The 21146-nt window shown below is 48.3% G+C and overlaps 1 protein-coding gene across 1 annotated transcript in view; it reads right to left on the bottom strand.

Moving 5' to 3' along the window:
* Positions 1-21146, bottom strand: part of vps53 (VPS53 subunit of GARP complex) — a 269146-nt gene that overhangs the window by 161091 nt on the left and 86909 nt on the right. Inside the window, exons 8-11 of the mRNA XM_038814428.1 lie at positions 4502-4580; positions 3601-3744; positions 1874-2016; positions 939-1080 (exon numbers count right to left, since the gene is read on the bottom strand). Of these exons, the coding sequence (XP_038670356.1) occupies positions 939-1080; positions 1874-2016; positions 3601-3744; positions 4502-4580 (508 nt within the window). The remainder of the gene's footprint in view (positions 1-938; positions 1081-1873; positions 2017-3600; positions 3745-4501; positions 4581-21146) is intronic.

The following is a 21146-nucleotide window of genomic DNA, read 5'->3' as shown; positions in this document are numbered from 1 at the left end:
AACAATTCAAAGCTGCCTATACAAATTTCTTTTTTGTTTAAAAAAACACTCCAGAATTGGTCATTTTGGAATGTTCAATTGCCTTAATGCACTTTCTGGCGACCAACAAAGGTGTTTTGCTTCAGAAAAATTAACATATAATGCAGTATTTATATATGCTACAGCACCCTGTGCTCTTGGGACCACTCCATTTATAAAGTGGGACAGGTTTTATTTTACTCCTGATAACCGGAGACACCAATTCTAATACACAAGGACAAAGAGTGTAGAGAAGCAAATGTGTTACTGTACTGATAACACACAAGTGGCTGTTTTGGGACCAAAGGTGCCCTCGCTCCAATAACTTGACCGTGGGATTCTGCCTGCCCTGTATTGGAGGTAAAAGATCAAAAGTCCCAGGTCTTTCTTTAAGTAGTTGCTTGCATAACGATAGTGTACAATAGGTTCTTATCCAATGTCCTAGAGTGGCGTCTATTTGGGCAACCAGTGCTCGCATTCCTGATTATATACCATGTCCACATTAAGAGGGCGGCCCGGTGGCGCAGTAGTGAGCAGTGCTGCCTCACGCTGCAGTGGTGAGCAGTGCTGCCTCACGTCGCCGAGGTCCCAGGTTCGATCCTGGCCGCGGGTCACTGTTCGTGTTGAGTTTGCACGTTCTCCCCGTGTCTGCGTGGGTCTCACCCCCACAATCCCAAAAAAATGCAGGGCAGGTGGATTGGCCACTCTAAATTGCTCATTAATTGGAAAAAATAATTGGAAAAGGGGGGGGGGGGGGAACATTTTCTCTTTTTGTTTCAGATTTCTGGCATCCACAGTATTTTGTTTTTATCCAGGGGGTCTTAGTGGTGTCTTGAGAGTTTGTGATAGTACTAACCAGTGATCCAAGAATTAAGTAGGACAAAGGAGATTTCAACATGGACACTCATTTCTTTTCTTACCACTATGCCATCCGTCAGCGTGCTGCCTGAGAAACGCTTAGCTAACAGCCCCTCGAAATTTGTGGTTCTTTGAATTGCAAACAGCAGCAGCTTCACTTCGATTTCCTTGGCCCTTGTTCGCATTATTTTAGCCAGCTCAATCCTAAAACAGAGGAAAAATGTTGTCCTTAGACAGGATCCCCCATTCTCACATTTTCAACATAAAAAAGATGATCAAGCAACAAAGAGAGGAAGTAACTTGACAAATTGAAGCACAATTCAGAGCACCCTCAAGTTCTACTGAGCAGCATCCATTTAGAGAGCCCCTGAGGTAGGGTCGTTCCGGTTGCCACTTGCCTGTGGCCAAGCTCAATGACAACACATTATCAATCTTCAGCCCAATCACTAGAGTAAACACAATGACGACACTTTGCTCTGGTTTGGGTCAGGTGCAGGAAGAAAGATTGAACTCGCACTGTTCAAGAACAGTTCCTGCGAACTAACTTACAGGATACGGAGAGGCCTAGATAGAGTGGACGTGGAGAGGATGTTTCCACCAGTAGGAAAAACGAGAATCCGAGGGCACAGCTTCAGACCGAAGGGACGATCCTTTAAAACTGAGATGATGCAGAATTTCTTCTGCCAGAGGGTGGTGAATCTGTGGAACTGTTTGCCGCAGTAGGCTGTGGAGGCCAAATCACAAGAGTGTCTTTAATCTCAGAATGCCCTGTTCATTTATACTCAAGTTTTCTTTCTGTAAACCAATTCTCAATTCATGCCAGTATATTACACCCAATGCAATGTGTTCCAAATCTGCTTCCTGTGTAGAACCTTCAAAGGCTTCTGAACACCAAATGCACCACATCTACTCAATCCCTTATATCGATTGGGCTAGTTGCATCCTTAAAAAGAACTCTATCAGGTTTGTCAAATGTTATCACATATCGGCTTTATACCTGGTGACATGGCAAAATTCCACAGTGATCCGTTCACTCATGCACCATTCCTGTGGGAACATCCGGCCATATTTCTCTTCATAATCTACCAGTTGCCGTTTAATCCATGCATAGCGCCGATCTATTTTATCCAGCCATGCCACCTAGTCAAAGCATTAAAGTAAAATGGTGAGAACACATTACGGTTTTCCTTTTGCAATCTAAATGCATATCTTGACAACTGTTTGTCAGCTCTCAATTTGCAAACCCCTGACAGTCCCAGAGTAAACTTGCTTAGAATCACTTAAATATTCTTGTGGTCCAGACTTGGCAAATAGAGCAAGTTTACTTTGGGGCTGCTGATCACTACATTAAGACACACATCTTGGGAGCTGGTGACTCATGCACAGCACCTAAGCACGTGGTAAAAGAGGCTTTAAATTGATATGACTTGAGTATCAAAATAATTCACTTGAGCCTCACTTTTTAAAAATAAATTTAGAGTATCCAATTCATTTTTTCCAATTAAGGGGCAATTTAGTGTGGTCAATCCAGCTAACCCGCACATCTTTGGGTTGTGGGGGCAAAACCCACGCAGACACGGAGAAAATGGGCAAACTCCACACGGACAATCCCAGGGCCGGAATTGAACCTGGGTCCTTAGCGCCATAGGTAGCAATGCTAACCACTGCACCACCGTGCGTCCCGCGCTTGTGCCTCACTGAACTGACATCCCAATGCCAGAGCTGCATCAACAGGGTAACTGCAATGAAATACACAACGGGCACAGCCATTAATGTGGGGAGTAAATAGGCAATCGGATTACTCTTTAGTCTATTTCATGATCTCTGACCGAACACAGTCTGAATCAATCGATCTGCACGAGTCCAGAGTGAGGAATGCAGCATTGCCATGTGGCTTACAAATCCATAATAAACTCGCTCCTATTAAATTAACACGGCTGCTCGGTGGCACAGTGGTTAGCATTGTTGCCTACGGCACTGAAGACCCGGGTTCGAATCCCGGCCCTGGGTCACTGTGTGTGTGGAGTTTGCACATTCTCCCTGTGTCTGCGTGGTTTTCGCCCCCACAACCCAAAAGATGTGCAGGATAGGTGGATTGGCCACGCTAAAATTGCCCCTTAATTGGAAAAAATAATTGGGTACGCTAAATTTATTTTAAAATTAATTAATTAACACGGTCATGTAAGTTCGAGCCTTAAATTTGCTTGTCGATTAAAACCAGCTATCACCATAACAATTTATGTATTCTCATGTTTCTAGGGCAACAGCTCAATTTTCTCCCTTGCCCTCCTGGGAGCATCGAGGTAACTCAACTGACTGGCTGTTCTTCACTCCAAATTAAAGCAGAACACTCAGACCATGGGGACCACCACATCGGAGTGCGATCCTTCCGTTGCACAGAAGGAACCTTCCAACAGGAGTGACTGGACAGCAGTCAGGAGCACGGAGCCATGGCCGATTTGTTTTCTTCCCCGGCCTAGGCACTGAAGCCAACGACCATCTGTTTGAAATCGAGCAACTCCACAGGCGGCCGGAGTTTCAAAGCTAACGCTCCAAAGTGTAAACAGTCTGAAATGCAAACCCGCGTTCATCCAGCAAGACCCCGAATTTTATTTCTGTAAAATACTGCAGCAGTTCCGAATGCCAATTGCAGAACAAAGACTGCCCTCCTGGGCCTCCCAATAATTACTGTAAGCTAAAGTATTCATTCAGCTTCATGCTTACATCTTGGTTTTCTTGGAACAGAACAAGGTATTCTGAAAGATGTTGCTTTGTAAACTTTTTGATGATTTCCTGTTTAATTTTGGGATCCAGCACATTGGCAACCAGGCAGGCGTCGCGCAAGACATTACTCGCACCCGCTGGTCTCTGCAAAGATTAAGAGGAAAATCCACCAACAATTAGGTATCCAGAAAACGCAACATATTTAAAAAAATTTTTACATATCAGCTATGGGCCTCTCACATTCAGGAAAAGGGTTGTCATAACCCAATGCTTAAGAGATATCGTCTCTATTTTAGAAACAGAACCTCCTCTCTTTCTGTGTTGTTGAATCATAAAATTCAATACGCGTCATTAAAAACTGGCTGAACAACGTTTTGCAGCTTTGGGAATATGATTTAACCTGGCTGCAGCTCAATATGTCCGGAAACCAGTTTTTATTTTATCTCGAAGCGCTCAACGTTGGGCAGATTCATTTTTAATAATAATTGTTTTCTCACAGTGGTGACCAGGACACATTTTGATTTTGAAGCTCAATGCGGCCTTCATGACTAAGTCCACAATAACTGGTCTGTTAACCTTTTCAAAAATAGGTAAGAGATTAGCATTGTGGGTGCAGGGTTTTCAGAACTGACCGAGGATCTTCATTGGAAGCAGTCGATACTTTTTCAGATCGCAACAGGCCGGAGGAGTTTTCCAGTCTTTTTGGTCTATTTACACAGGACAAGGGCCTGGGAGCAGATCAACCAGTCATTTTCTCTACTTGGACAATCGATCACTTTATTTGCCCGCACAAATGCACTGAAAGTCACGCTGAAGATAGTAAATGGGCATGGGCGTTCGAGAGGTTATAAAATCAATGCGGGCAGAATGTAAAGACTAAACTTTAGCAGGATATTCTCACCTTTGTTCCCTGGGATGGGAAGGCCTCTTCAAAATCCGCCAGGATCTGTTGTCCCAGCTCAGTCTGAGCAGCTCGCACCCTGACAAAACAAAATCAGAATTTCCTGATGTTTTATACTCCAGCTGGGAAAATAAATGGGACATTAAAATAAGTTCTGCACTGACGAACTAATATTCAAGTTCATCGACACCAGGAAGAGGAAACAAATTACCGCTGGCTATTAATTCACTTGCTCCTGAATAGTATCGGCTGTGCGCAAACCCTGGCTGGTGAATTTATCCGCAAAGGTAAATCTGGTGTTTCTAAGGTGGCCCAAAGATGTGAAAGCTGGGTTACGAAAGTTGACATTGTCCGAGAGGACCATTGGCTGCTCTCCGCCGATGAGAGAGAGAACCAGCTGGTGGAGATTTAACCCGAGGGCCACAGCACACAGGCAAGGTTGAGAAGGCAGGGCGCTCATGAATAGCCTCAATCGGTATGAGAATCAAACCTGCGCTGTTGGCGTCGATCCGCCATCACGATCCAGACGTCCAGCCAACTGAACTAACACATATAACATCGGTATGACGGTTCCTTTGCTTGTTAGAACGGCAGCCGTGGTGCACTTGACAGCACTCTTATCTATGCGTTTAAGTCCCATTCCAAAGACTCGGGTGGAATTTTCCCAAAAGTGATAAAATAGTCATTTTTGGCGAGACATTTGGTGCGACCCCCACTGCCCCCGGCAGCGCTGCGACCCTAGTTGGCCCCGGCAGCGTTGCGACCCCCGGTGGCCCCGGCAGCGCCTCGACCCTCGTTGGCCCCGGCAGCGCTGCGACCCCCGGTGGCCCCGGCAGCGCTGCGACCCCCGCTGCCCCCGGCAGCGCTGCGACCCCCGTTGGCCCCGGCAGCGCTGCGACCCCCGTTGGCCCCGGCAGCGCTGCGACCCCCGCTGCCCCCGGCAGCGCTGCGACCCCCGTTGGCCCCGGCAGCGCTGCGACCCCCGCTGGCCCCGGCAGCGCTGCGACCCCCGTTGGCCCCGGCAGCGCTGCGACCCCCGTTGGCCCCGGCAGCGCTGCGACCCCCGTTGGCCCCGGCAGCGCTGCGACCCCCGCTGCCCCTGGCAGCGCTGCGACCCCCGTTGGCCCCGGCAGCGCTGCGACCCCCGCTGCCCCCGGCAGCGCTGAGACCCCCGTTGGCCCCGGCAGCGCTGCGACCCCCGTTGGCCCCGGCAGCGCTGCGACCCCCGTTGGTCCCGGCAGCGCTGCGACCCCCGTTGGCCCCGGCAGCGCTGCGACCCCCGCTGCCCCCGGCAGCGCTGCGACCCCCGTTGGCCCCGGCAGCGCTGCGACCCTCGTTGGCCCCGGCAGCGCTGCGACCCCCGCTGCCCCCGGCAGCGCTGCGACCCCCGTTGGCCCCGGCAGCGCTGCGACCCTCGTTGGTCCCGGCAGCGCTGAGACCCCCGTTGGCCCCGGCAGCGCTGCGACCCCCGCTGCCCCCGGCAGCGCTGAGACCCCCGTTGGCCCCGGCAGCGCTGCGACCCCCGTTGGCCCCGGCAGCGCTGCGACCCCCGCTGCCCCCGGCAGCGCTGCGACCCCCGTTGGCCCCGGCAGCGCTGAGACCCCCGTTGGCCCCGGCAGTGCGATCCGGATCACAATTTTCAAGCATTTCAACATTTGTTTCCCCCACGTGAAAAACATCGTGCCCGAGGTGCAGAGCATCTGATTCGCCCACTCCAGGGGTTCATCAGAGCACTTCAATGAAGGGGGGCACGGTTTTAACGGTTTTTAAACGGCGCTACAGCACTTGATCTGATTCAAACCAGCAAGGAAACCAGCTCCTACATTCACGGAGGGGGCCCTCAGCTTCTTGCTGGATGCCATGGAGACCCTCCAGCAAAGTGCGAATCCCACCCAGGAGTCCGTGGCAGTACTGGTCACTGGCGGCAGCCTGACCAAGATGATGGGAGTGCAATGTAGGAAAAGGATGAATGACCTACTACGGTCAACAAGGGTAAGTGCTCACGGTCTCCTCTTGGCACTGCACCCCGTCCATCACCCTCCGGAATGTCACTTGTGGCGGCCACCTCCTAGGTTCTTCCCCCGCCCACCCCTCCTCATCAGAACCTCTCCATGTTTAGGCACAGTGCCCACACATGCCAGTTATCATCGACCTCTGACCCGTCAGCTCACCTTATCCCCATTTGAGTTCCGTATGAGGAGAGGATCACGGAGCTCACAGAGGAGGAATGGAGGGGAAGAGCAGGAGCAGGTCTGCGCTGAGAGTGATGTGAGCCTGCGAGAGAAAAGTGAGGAGCTACTGCACCCTCATCCAGATGAACAATCTCAATTGAGTTCTTTGCAATCCAAACACTTGACCAGTGCGTCTACCAGCAGTGTCCCATTGCCCACTCTCGACACGACCTCAGAGGAGATCTTGGAGGGGGAAACAGATGAAGCTTCACAGCTATCACTGGCACCATCCACCATCGCAGAGACACACACCTCGGTGGACGAACTTAACAGTCAGACTTCTGGGTCACTATCTGGTAAGCACCACACTTCTTCTGATGAACGTCAGGTGGAGGCAGTTACGGCCCAGGGATCGGACAGATGGAGGTCTGCTGGATCCCAGGACTCAGCTGTGCCCCAGTCAGGTGCCTTGTCTCTGGACATGTTCGTCCCTCAGTTGCTTGAGATGTAACGGGAGAACCGGGAATACCAGGAGGGGTTGTCAGCAACATTCCTGCGACTGCAAGGCCGAATCACTGCAGCACACGTTGTCCAACTTCTCCATGAAGGACATATGGGTCCTGTATAACCTCAGTCTCCTTCTTCGCCTTTGAGCCCCCTGTTTGGCTGGTATGGCCTCCGGCCTTTCAACCTGCCCTGCAGCCCCCTGGCACTGGGTTATCTCTGGGTTTGGCCATTTATTGCTGCTGGTGTCTGTGCTCCTCCAGCGCCGTAATAAGCAGAATTGCCAGCTCCACTGGTCCATTCCGATATCTCTCGGTAAGCTATAAGGGATATGAGAGGGAAAGAGAGAGAGAGAGAGAGAGAGAGAGAGAGAGAGAGAGAGAGAGAGAGAGAGAGAGAGAGAGAGAGAGAGAGAGAGACAAGGAGGCAGAGAGAGACAAACAGTCAGGTTGGTGTTGCAACCACTTAACTTCAGTACCTCCCCTCATCCATTTGCTTCCTAGTCCTAGAAGCAGCCAGTCCTACACCTTATCCGACGGGTGCAGCTCACTCACATCACAGGTGTCCTCCATCTCCATTGCATGACTGACCCCTGTTAATGCTTTCACCCCATCAGAGTTGCCTCTGGCCTCTCATCTGATTGTCCCCTCCCTTATTCTCTATATCACTGGGGGTTCTGACAGGAGGTTTCTACGGTCAACCAACCCTCATGTCGGGTCAACTGGATGGTGATGGGGCTAATGGACCCTTTATGGCAGGCACTGTGGCCCAGTACATATGCAGACATAGTCCCTCTGTGTCCCGTAAACCCCTGTTTATCCGTGACCCGGAGTTTTCTCCAGGGCAGCTGATATTGTTCCGGGTTAAGTCTTGACGGCCAGTTAGTTTGATGAGCATGAGCCTCAGGAATGTTAGTGGGCACAATAGCTCTCTGCTTCAGGGATAGGCAAGACTAACAGGCACCCTTCTTACTCAGGCTGCATAATTCCGAAATCTCATTGCTGTCAGGCCTTTACACTTCGCCTGGACAGCCACTCCATTAATCACGCGTGCGCCCCTGGGCATCATGTTGACTTTTCTTTCTGCGTCACATCCACCCAGTTCTGTAGGCCCGCCTCTTTCACTCTATCACGCCTGTCCCCTCCACCCAATGAGCCCTGCACCCACAGCCACACCATGCTCCCATGCCACAATCAGCTGACTAACACAGCGCTCCAAGAACTTTTGATACAACACAGAGGCATGTTTCAGGACCACACACTCCCTGCACCAACTGCCACCGCCAACCCCGCCCAGCATGCTCTGTTCCCTCGGACACCCTGGTGCTGGGAGGCCATGGTACCTGGTTCCCTTTTATTTTAAATTTAAAGTGACCGATTCCTTTTTTTCCAATGAAGCGGCAATTTAGCGTGGCCAATCCACTTACCCTGCGCATCTTTGGGTGGTGGGGGTGAGATCCATGCAGACACTGGGAGAATGTGCAAACTCTACACGGACATTGTCGGGACGGAGATCGAACCCGGGTCCTCGGCGCCGTGAGGCAGCAGTGCTAACTGCTGCGCCACTGCGCCGCCTGTCTTAAAAATCAGTAATTCCATTCTGAACAGCAATTCGCGCCCGCATGGCATCATGCCTGGGGGTGGGAAGCTTCAACGGGTTTTGAAGATTTGACTTTAAACCCGCCCAAGTACATTACAATACATTCAAATTGATGCAAATTAGGTTTGCACCCTTCCTGGGCGTGAACCTGATCACATTATCGTGGAGGGCCCGGGAAGATCGCACTCTGAAATCTCACCAACGCAAATCCCATTGTTAGCCTCTTGTGATATTTTGTGACCATTACGGTATTTGCGCCCGCAGCTAATGGGCCACTAAATCCTGCCCTTGAGCACAAAACCTACGTTAACATTCCAGTGCATTACTTGACAAGAGTGCAGCACTGTTGGAAGTGTCTTCTTTCGAATGAGAGATTCGACCACGGTCTCAAAGATCCCGTCTCCCTATTTGAAGAGCAGGTAAGCTCTCCCCAGTATTCTGATCATGTTCATCCCTTAACCGACATCACCAAAACATTACCAGATTATTACTGTTTGTGGGATCTTACGTGCGCAAAGTGGTTGCTGCGTTCCTTACATTACACTCGTAATGGGACATCCTGTGGTCTTACAAAGTTAAATAAGCACTTTCTTTCATTTATCCCTTCAAAAAGTAAGCCTAGGTATAGGACAGCGACAAATGAAACTGAATTTGGACATGCAGGCTGAGAGAAATGCCACATACATTTGGCCTTGCTGACAATCAGTGGGCAGCACGGTAGCATTGGGGATAGCACAATCGCTTCACAGCTCCAGGGTCCCAGGTTCGATTCCGGCTTGGGTCACTGTCTGTGCGCAGTCTGCACATCCTCCCCGCGTGTGCGTGGGTTTCGTCCGGGTGCTCCGGTTTCCTCCCACAGTCCAAAGATGTGCAGGTTAGGTGGATTGGCCATGATAAATTGCCCTTAGTGACCAAAATTGCCCTTAGTGTTGGGTGGGATTACTGGGTTATGGGGATAGGGTGGAGGTGTTGACCTTGGGTAGGGGGTAGGGTGCTATTTCCAAGAGCCGGTGCAGACTCGATGGGCCGAATGGCCTCCTTCTGCACTGTAAATTCTATGTAATTCTATGTAATCCATAAACAGGAGAACTGGAAATCACATAGTGGGATGGCCGATTTTACACATGCAGCCTGGAAGGCACTGAAGGTTCCTCTCAAACAGCACAGGATGGGTTAGACACCACATGAAACCTCATTAACCATGGAATGTGAATAGGAGTCCAAACCTGAGTAAGTACAGAATGTTCCACCTAACATAGGCGGCTTAGGACTGTAACAACAACATGATATGCCAAGCAAGCATACAGCAACATACTTTTGATTTAGGAGTGTAAAATATCCTTCATAAAAGTAGAGAAAAACATTGTTCTCTCACAGCCAGACATCTACCGTCCTCACTTGTATTTGAGAACCTGAGACATGCACAATGTTTGTTCGAGAGCTGTGTTTAATTCATTAGGTAATTTTACTTTGCCTCTGCCATTGAAAGCTTTTATGACTGGGTTTCAAAATGGATTCAAGATATTTATTTGTAGCATATTAATGATCAGGGTAAAAACATTGCTGACTATCCCTACAGAAGCAACCAAATAACTTACACACTTTTAAAAGTTTAGAAATGATTTCCCTGCTGGTTTAAGTTTATTCCTTCATTGTCACAGAGTCAAAATCCTGGGACACCCTCCCTCACAAGTGACTCATCAACATCTTCAGGGCAACTTGGGAAGGGCAACGATGATATTCACATCCCACAAATTAATCAAAAAAGTTTTGTACATTTTAAAGGTACCATGTTGAGTAGCCCTGTTGTCCAGCACCAGCCAATCAGTGCTCTGTGCTATGTGAAAGGCCACTAGACCATCAATCCAGTTTCCCCATACATAAAAGCTTTTAAGTTTTCATTTGTACATTTTGAAAAGTGCTGATTGGTGCATGAATGAGTTACCATGAGAGTGAGGGAGCTAACATATATTTAAAATTAATTTACAGGATGCATGCATCATTGGCTGGGCCAGCATTTATTACCCATCTCTAGTTGCCCTTTATAAGGTGGTGGTGATGAGCCACCTTTATGCACCGCTGGCGTCCCAGAGGTGTAGGTACACCCACAGTGCTGTTCGGGAGGGAATTCTGGATTTTGACCCAGCGACAAGGAAGGAACGGCGATATGTTTACAAGTCAGGATGGTGAGTGACTTGGAAGGTCACCCCCCTTGGGCAGCATGGTAGCACAGTGGTTGCCATTGGTGCTTCACAGTGCCAGGGTCCCAGGCTCGATTCCCTGCTTGGGTCACTGTCTGTGCGGAGTCTGCACGCTCTCCCCGTGTCTCCGGGTGCTCCGGTTTCCTCCCCCTAGTCCCGAAAGATGTGCTGTTAGGTGAATTGGACATTCTGAATTCTCATTCTGTGTACCCGAACAGGCGCTGCAGTGTGGCGACTAGGGGCATTTCACAGTAACTTCATTGCAGTGTTAATGTAAGCCTACTTGTGACAACAAAGATTATTAAATGGTAGTGGTCTTTCCATGCATCTGCTGCTCTTGTCCTAGGGGCTGGTTTAGCTCACTCGGCTAAATCGCTGACCAAGCAGGCCAGCAGCACGGTTCGATTCCCGTACCAGCCTCCCCGGACAGGCGCCGGAATGTGGCGACTAGGGTCTTTTCACAGTAACTTCATTGAAGCCTACTCGTGACAATAAGTGATTTTCATTTCATTTTCAGGTGGTAGTGGTCATGGGTTTACATAGAACATAGAACAGTACAGCACAGAACAGGCCCTTCGACCCTCGATGTTGTGCCGAGCAATGATCACCCTACTCAAACCCACGTATCCACCCTATACCCGTAACCCAACAACCCCCCCCCCCCCCCCCCCCCCCCAACCTTACTTTTCAGGACACTACGGGCAATTTAGCATGGCCAATCCACCTAACCCGCACATCTTTGGACTGTGGGAGGAAACCGGAGCACCCGGAGGAAACCCACACACACACGGGGAGGACGTGCAGACTCCGCACAGACAGTGACCCAGCCGGGAATCGAACCTGGGACCCTGGAGCTGTGAAGCATTTATGCTAACCACCATGCTACCGTGCTGCCCGTTTGGAAGGGGCTGCCTATGGATTATTGGTGAGTTGTTGTACAATAGAGGGGGTAGATACCCCGGGATACAGATACATAACATTGGCAGAAAACAAGGAATGGGGTTAAATGTCAACCACATCAGTTGCCAGTGATCAACACACAAGGATAAATTACAGAAAGTGCAGGCTAGCAGAAAGAAGCTGTAACATTGATTAAACTACAGCAACAACACTTCAAAAGATTATTCATTACCTGTGAAGCACTTTGGGACATTCTGATGATGTGCAAAGCTTTATATAAAGTTTGTCTTTATAAAACATTAGGCTATCAGATCACAGAAGAATTTAGATTCTTCTCCACAGGCAGAACCAGTGAAAACATCCTGGGATACTCCTATGCAGCTCGGAGAAGTTAATTTAAGAGTGGTGTCAGCAGTGGTCTCAGGTTAACTACAGGAAGCACACTGGCTTCAGGTTATGGTGTTTAATTGTCTGTGTCTTCCATAGTGGGTCCCTGGCCCTGGAAGTAAGAGTCATTTAGTTTGCCCCTGAAAAAGTGCACCTGAACAGGAATAAAGGTGCAATGGATCTTGTAATGATCCATATGCAGGAAAAGTCTGCAATTTCTTTTGCGAGGTGTCCCTTTACAACCAAAGTTCACTGCGGAGTATTCCGAAAGAGGGTGGATTGGTTTCCTGATTATGACAACACGAGGTTCCAAGCAATGCCAACATGACTTGAGGTTACCATGGGGGTCAACAGTTAAGCAGCAACGGTAAATAAAAAGCGAATTACAGTGTGGTTAAGTCGGCCAGTGTTTTCCATTTGGCGGTTCAGAACACAGAGAAGTTGTATAAAAGGGAACAAGCACGGTTCTCAGCAGTTTTATGTTTGGTAGTCTTCAAACATCCTGGTGTTGATGCAGGTCGGTGAAAATAGAGCAGCGACTGTTAGTGCGTGTGTTATGCCGCTAGAAAGAGCAGAGGGCTGAAGACAGGAAGGGAATGGGATTGGGGATCGGACAAGACCCATTGCTACTTTTTAAGTGTTGCCAGAGTCCAACAGACTGTTTAAAAGGATTGGAAAAGAAAGTCTCTGAGGATTCTGTGTCATCAAGACTGTACTTCCTCGAGGACTGCTGCCTGTTGCTAACGTGGAGTTGTGTGTCAATGATTTGTCGCATCAAGGGCACAAAGTTTAATTGCTTTAATTAATCTACTATAGTTTAATGATCATTGCTGAGAGAAGATTCACAAAACACTTACAATACACTACTGTCATTTATCATGAGATTATACTTTTCAATCATTCCCAAGTATTGTTCTTAATAATACGTTATGTGTTTTGTAATTATTCCGATATGTTTCCTCTCCAACCAGAAAAATGAGTTATTACATAATGTCTGCTCTACAGTCTCTATTTTTCTCTTGTGATGCTTTTACCACTTGTCGGGTCAGTAGTTCACAGAACATACAGTGCAAGACGCCATTTGGCCCATCGAGTCTGCACCGACCCACTCAAGACCTCACTTCCACCCTATCCCCGTAACCCAATAACCCCATCTAACCTTTTGGACACCAAGGGCAATTTAGCATGGCCAATCCACCTAACCTGCACGTCCTTTGACTGTGGGAAGAAACCGGAGCACCCGGAGGAAACCCACGCAGACACAGGGAGAACGTGCAGACTCCGCACAGACAGTGACCCAGCGGGGAATTGAACCTGGGACCGTGAAGCTGTGAACCACAGTGCTAGCCACAGTGCTGGATATCTTAGCGGACAAATTGCCTGGATTAATCAATAATTTAGGGAACACAAATTCAATTCTGACCAGATCGGTTTGAGAATTGGAATTCAATTTTTAAAATCTGTAAAGAAAAACCTGGCATCAGAAAAAAATAGCCATAAAACGGTCTGATTAATGTCCAGAAAACACACTGTGAACTCATCTTCCACTACCCTTGCCAATCTGATTCGTCCAATCTATATATAGATTAAAATCACCCACGATTATCACCATACCTTTCTCACCTGTCCTCATTATTCCTTCTTATATACCCCATCCTAGAATGTGGTTACTGTTAGCTGCCTATAACCTACTTCCACAAGTGACTTCCTACCTTTATCATTTCTCAGCACTACCTGAGCTGATTCTAGATCTTGATCTGGAGAACTATGGTCATCCCTCTCTTATATACAAATGCCATCCTTATTTGCAAAGCTACCCCACCACCTTTTCCTAGCTTCCTGTCCTTCCGAAATATCATGTAGCCTTGAATACTCCGGTCCCATCCAATGTCATTTTGTAGCCATCTCTCTGGCCGCCAGATCATACATATTTATTTCTATTTACACTCTCAATTCACGTTTTGTAATGAATGCATTAAGATACGGAGCCTTTAAGTTCTGTCCTTTTACTATTTTTGAAACCTCTAGCCTCATCTGCTGACTCACTCTTCCAAGTTTTTACGCATTGTCCCTTCCTGCCATGCTCTAATTATTGCTCATTGCTACCTTGCTCTCTTGCCTGGTCTTCGCTTTGTAATTTATCACATTTTCTCACATTTAATCCCTCACCCCTACTGTTTAGCTTAAAACCCTCTCAATCGCCCTAGTTTTACGACATTTCAGAACACTGAGTCCAACACTGTTCAGATGAAGGCCATCAGTACAGCTCCCACATCCTCCAATACTGATGCCATGAATCAAAACCTATTTCTCCCACAACAATATTTAAGCCATGTATTTAGCACTCGAATCGTTAGTTAGTGGCTCAGGTAATAATCCAGAGATTAATTGAGCCCCTAGCTACTCAAACTACCTAATCAGAATCTCTTCCCTAGTCTTGCCTATGATATTAGTAACAATGTGGACCATGACCACTGGTTCCTCCCCTCCCACTGTATCCTCCCTCGCCCACTGCAAGTTCATCTCCAGCCCTGAGCAGATTCCTGGCACCAGGCAGGACATCCAAGGCTTGGGGTACACTGTACTTTCCATGACTGAGGTGCAGGACAGGAGGGCAAAGCTAAAGGCAGACATGTCCTAGGCCCAGATGGACATTGCTGCAACCCTCGAAAGCTTGGTCCTCTCACAAATGGTTTTAGCTGAAGGCATCGATAGCATGGGCCAGGTGCAAACTGACCTTAGCTAGTCACAGATCGACATGACTCTGTCAGAGAGGGACAGGACTGAGGCTAAGAAGGACATGGCACACTCTCTGAGGAATATGGCCCAGTCACAGAGCTCCATGGCTGAGGGCACAACACCATGGTTCAGATGAGGGCAGGCCTCCTGGGGTGGCAGGGCCAGGTAATGGTGAGGGCTTCGGGGGGGGGGGGGGGGGGGCACCCAAAGATGTTCAGGGCAGGTAGATTGGCAACGCTAAATTGAGCCTTAATTCAAAAAAAATTAATTGGGTACTCTAAATTTATAAAAATAGCAAGAAAGGCCGAGGGAGAGAGAAGGAAGGAAGGTGGGGGGGCAGGGTGTGTGCAGGGAATAGGACAGAGGAGCTGCTGATATTTTGGCCTAATCAGTAAATCGAGAGGTGATGAAGGTGCCCCTGTGTGACGGTTCTGAATCACACATTCAGCAGCCAGCTGAGCCAGCTCCAGGTCTTCGCCTGGCTCCACGATGCGCATGACCCTCTGGTATTGGAGAGCCCCACCAGAGCAGTCCAGGCATCGGAACTGCATCATGAGGATGTTGATGCACTGCTCGATGACACTCCTGGTTGCTGAGTGAGCATCTTTATGACACCTCTCCATCTCAGTCTGGGGTCTCTGCACGTGTCATCAATCCATGACCTTAGCAAGTAGGTCTCGTCACTCACTAGCCAAGCCCTCACCAGAGGGAGTGCCTCACAGGTGCCGGGAACCTCCCATTGTGCCAGGATGTAATCTCACCGACTGCACATTCAGGGAATGGAAGCCCTTCCTGTTAATGAAGGGCACCCCCGTGTCAAGCCAGTGCTCTCAGTGAGACATGTGTGCCATCAATAACTCCCTGGAACTGGGGCATTCCAGAAATGGCAGCAAATGCAGCAGTCTGGGCATCCTTGTGGGCCTGGTCCAGGTTGAAGTTGATGTAAATAGATGCCTGGGCGCATAGGGCATCCATCACAACTTGGATGCACCGGAGCACAGACGATTCTGAGATCCCGCACAGGTCCCCACGCGAGCCCTGGAACGAGCGAGAGGTTGAGGGCCACCGTCAACTTGACAGCCACCGGGAGCAGGTGTCTTCCTCCTACACTCGCAGTGCCAGGTGCGCCACCACCTGGCACAGATGTCGCAGATCTCATTGACGGTCCAGCAGCTCCTCGAAGGACAAGCACTGACCGTGTAAACGTGGTCTGATGCAATGCCCCCTTCGCACCTCCTCCTCAGCCTGGTGGACGGCCGGCACTTGAGCCTCACTCAATGGGCTCTGCTGTTCTGGGACAGGCTCTTGTCATGCAGGGTCTTCACAGGGCTGGCCCTGGCGCTCGCACAACTATACATCCGCGACGGCATCAGCCTCCAGGTAGATAGCAAGCCTTGCTGGCTGAGTTCCAAAATCCATTTGTGGGTGTGGGAGGAGGGGAGAGAGAGAGATAAAGACTGTCACCAAGTTGAGCATTCCCTTGACCACCCTAAGCTACCAGACTACAGGGTCACCCTGGGTTGCACTGCTGCGCCACCCTCAGCATTTTGTGCCATCTCCCCCCCCCCCACATGATCAGGCGACCTCAGAGCTTTTCCAGGATACTGTCAGTAGCCAATGGTCTCAACAGTCAGGAGCATGTAAGTTACATCCAAAGTGAGGGTTGAAATGCGGTTACAGCAACAATGGGAGGTTCAGCCAGGGCACCCTGGTCCAGTGGGAGGGGCACCTAGTGTCCACACCCTTGGTACCAAGTTGCTTCCCGCTACTCGCAGAGTTCCAGGCATACACCCCCCCAGCAAGCCAGAATAAAGAGAAACACATCCTTGCTCCTACTCAAAGGCCATGGAGCCTGGGATCCATTTTGTAAAGACTCATACCAAATCATGCCCGTGTGACTCCTGGCTTTGAGGGGCAGAGCATACCGGGAAGGTGGAGAATCGGGCTTCCCACCCATTAATCACATTCAAATGTATTTAAATTGGCTTTTTCCATGATCCCTCCCAGGCGGGGCGGTGTAGTATGGCAACCGGTCTTGCGTCTGGAGCTAAGCCCGTTTTTTGGGGTACGCTCCATTCTCCAGTTATTTGGGATTCTCGATCGTGGCGGCGGGGAACGGAGAATTCCGGCCATTATGTTTTGTTGCTTTTTTTTTAAAAAGTGCAACAAATCTGAAACATTTTTTTCTCAAAACGTTTATAAACGTTTTGAGAAAAAAATGTTTCAGATTTGTTGCACTTTTTTAAAAAAAGCAACAAAACATAATATACCATATATATACCAACTGTTAAAGGCCAGAATGAGCTCAACGGACCGAATGGCTTACTCCTGTGCCCTAATCACATGACCAAGGACCTACCAGCACTCTACGAGTTAAGGTTTACAAACGTCAACATTGTAGCACAGATGTTAGCTTTCCGCCCTCTCCAACACTCAAATCTGCCAGCCACATCTGAGATCTGTCTGCACTAAACCACATCAATGGACATGGTACATTGCAGTGGGAAAGGGGCTGACAGGGGGTCAGCCGAAATTCTTTCAACTTTTTTTGTGCTGGGGTGGCGGGCAGAGAGAAAAGCCTGAATTGCAAAATTACAGTCATAAAGCCCCGCAGACAGCCGGCCTGCGGTATTCTCAACAGCGTTGCCGTTCTCTTTTCATGGGTTCCAAAAATAGAAGGTGGACAAATGGAAAACAAGCGCCTTTTTCTTTTTTAATAAGTCCTTTAATGGGAGACGGGCAACACACGGGGAAAAGTGTCTCAAGGGCTGCATTGCAAAAGCAGATTATGAGATCCAGAATTAGTCAACTGGTGAGAGAAATATTAGACAAGCTCTGACAACGTCAGGGATAATCTGCCTGCGTAGGAACAAAACAAATCAAATTGGGTTGCACCCTGCACCTAGCTACCAAGTTACCCAATTTGAAATGGGTTGCTTTGTTTGCTGCAACAATGCAGAGCACTTTACAACAAACTGGAGATTAATAATAATCTTTATAACGATAATCTTTATTAGTGTCACAAGTCGGCTTAAATTAATACTGAAATGAGGTTACTGTGAAAATCCCATAGTCGCCACACTCCGGCGCCTGTTCAGCTACAGAGGGACAATTCAGAATGTCCAATTCACCTAACAAGCACATCTTTCAAGGTTTGTGGGAGGAAACCGGAGCACCCGGAGGAAACCCACGCAGACACGGGGAGAACGTGCAGCTCCGGACAGACAGTGACCCAAGCCGAAAATCGAACCTGGGACCCTGGAGCTGTGAGACAACTGTGCTACCGTGCTGCAGTGCAGGGTGAGCAGTAGATATGGGGAAAGGGGGAAAATGGGAGAAATTAGGGTGGAGAACAGAAATTTCTGTTTCGAGAAGGTTTTTTAAAAAAAACACAGGGCAGGCAAAAAACCTGGCAGAGAATTCCAGACGGCAGGAATGTATTGGCTGAATAAACTGTCACCAACGCTGAAGCAGTGGGAGTAAGAAGTCAAATGCTAGAGGAGTGAGGGTCTGTGAGGAAACGTGAGGCGCAAAGGCAAACATTAGAGTGAGGCGAGGCCATGGTGAAATTTGAAAACAAAAACCAGAGGATTTACACCCTGTTCTTACTGTTTAAACAACAGTATGCCGCATTTTTATGCCGTCTGAATTACAGCCAGTAAAAGCTATGCTCACTTAGTCGTGCAGTGGATTAGATCTGCAATCAGGACAGAGTCAGAATCTTCCCAGGTTCTACACATATCAGAAAACAGAGGACAAAGAACAGCAGGAGGGAGGACAGGAAGGACTCAGAGCAAGAGCGTGAGAAAGGGGGGAGTTTGAGGAAGTAGGGAGCGCGAATAAAGGGGGAGTGAGGAACAAGTGGAGTATTTCCTCTGCTCAAAGGAATCAATAAACTTAAAATACATTCCCCAAGAACAAATAACTCAAGTGTAATTCTCACAGGGAGGCAATCTGCCTACCTGCACAGAATTAAAAATTGCAATTGAGATGTGAAACGTTTGACCAACACATCTGCAGAAGAGAGATTTACTGAAAAAGTCAGGTGTTCAGACAAAGATCTACAGTCAAGAAGTTGAAAAATATTTGACATATCTGTGGCAAAATTGAAATTCAAGTGATTCTTTCTTAAAAGTGCAAAGACAAATGATACCTAAAACGTTTGGGTGGTTGCCAAAACAAACATTCCAGTCCTTGATCTCAGTGCCATTGCCTCACTCATGTTGTGAATTTTTACATGACCATCACTGGGGATTACTTTGAAGCTCAAACATTGACAACACCCAGACCAATGGACAAATAAAATAATTAAAGGATCTCCGTGAACAGCAGATGAGGCAATACACATGGCAAAAGGCAGTACTTTTTTAAAAAAATTTAGATTACCCAATTATTTTTTTTCCAATTAAGGGGCAATTTAGCGTCGCCAATCCACCTACACTGCACATTTTTGGGTTGTGGGGGCGAAACCCACGCAGACACGGGGAGAATGTGCAAACTCCACACGGACAGTGACCCAGAGCCGGGATCGAACCTGGGACCTCAGCGCCGTGAAGCGGTTGTGCTAACCACTAGGCCACCGTGCTGCCCGCAAAAGGCAGTACTGGATGTGTTTCAACTTTACTGGAAGGAATAAGAGACCAACTGAAGTAAGAGGACATTTGCGGTTCAGCGATTGCAGTTACGTTTAAAGGTGGAAATGGGAATGGAACAGATGATGAACTCAATTAAACAGGATTTTCAGGAGGCGGGTGAAGGGGATGAAAGTATGCATGAAAGACATAAAGTGGCAAAACCTAGTTAAAGGGGAGCATATAGAGGGAAAACGATTGTCCCGAAAAACATTGACAACAAAGTAGGAGAGTAAAACCAACATGGTGTCAATAGAAGTCAAGCAAACCATGAGGGAGGAAGAAGGGTGGAAAGAGGTACAGGTGGCATAGTGGTTACTACTGCTTCCTCACGGTACCAGGCACCCGGGTTCGATTCCAGCCTTGGGTGACTGTGTGGGACACGTTCTCCCAGTATCTGCATGCATTTCCTCCGGTTTCCTCCCTCAGTCCAAGGATGTGCAGTTTAGGTGGGTTGGCCATACCACAGTGTCCCTCAAGTGTCCAAAGCTGTACCTGTTGGGTGGAGTTACAGGGATCGGACGGGGCACTGGGTCTGAGTGGGGAGCTCTTTCAGGGGGTCAATGCAAACTCAATTTGCCAAATGGCTGCCTTCTGCACTGTAGGGGTTCTACAGAAAGGGAGAACCACATTACCAAAAAAGGAGAATTGCCAGGAATCTGGCATAGGCAACAAATGTAGAGCATTTACCCATGGCAATTGAGCACTGGCATCTGGGATTCATGAAGTTGTTCAAGCATTTTCAAGTCACAAAGCAACAGAAGAAGTACATTTATATAGCATTTCATCATGTCCGAGAGTGTTATAGAGTGTTTTAATAAGCATTTTCCTATTTGATTTTGTGCATGGATGTGTTCAACAAAAGTGTGCTTGCACATGTGACATCATCGGGAGCCACAAGGAGCTCATGCATAGATGTTTAGCTCCTGCTGATGTCTGAAGCCAAACTATATTACTAGCTCAATGTTTTCTGAGGTAAAGAAGATTTAACCTTTACAACCCATAGACTACTTTTCTTGTGGTCAGGTTACCACATCCTTCTGACGATGAAGATTAAAAAGGACAAGAAAAATATCTGAGGTGCAGCGTGGCAATACAAAGTTTTGTACAGTGAGTAGCTAGTTAGCAACGCAATCACCAGCAATGGCTACGTTTGGGACTATCAGTGGGTTTGTGGAGGGGCATGAGGACTGGACTGAGCATGTGGAAGGGTTAGGATGCTTTTTCCTGGCAAATGGAATTGCAGACAAGGGTAAAAAGCGCTCAATTCTCCTGAGCATGTGGAGAAAAGATTTACAAGCTAATGAGGAATTTAGCAACACCACGGAAACCGGAGGACATTTCATTTGCAGAGTTAATTGCACTCGTTCACAATCATCAGCATCCTAAACTCTCAGTAGCTGTCCACGTTTTAAGTTCCAAAGTCATTTTCAAAAGGCAGGACAGTCTGTGGCTGCTTTTGTTGCTGAACTCCATCAATTCTCTGAGCACAGAGTTTGGGGCAGTGTTAGAG

Source organism: Scyliorhinus canicula, chromosome 12, assembly GCF_902713615.1.
Source record: "Scyliorhinus canicula chromosome 12, sScyCan1.1, whole genome shotgun sequence".
In the NCBI taxonomy this organism is placed as follows: Eukaryota; Metazoa; Chordata; class Chondrichthyes; order Carcharhiniformes; family Scyliorhinidae; genus Scyliorhinus; species Scyliorhinus canicula.
The sequence above is the reverse complement of the archived record's forward strand: the minus strand, read 5'-3'. Positions and strand labels throughout refer to the sequence as shown.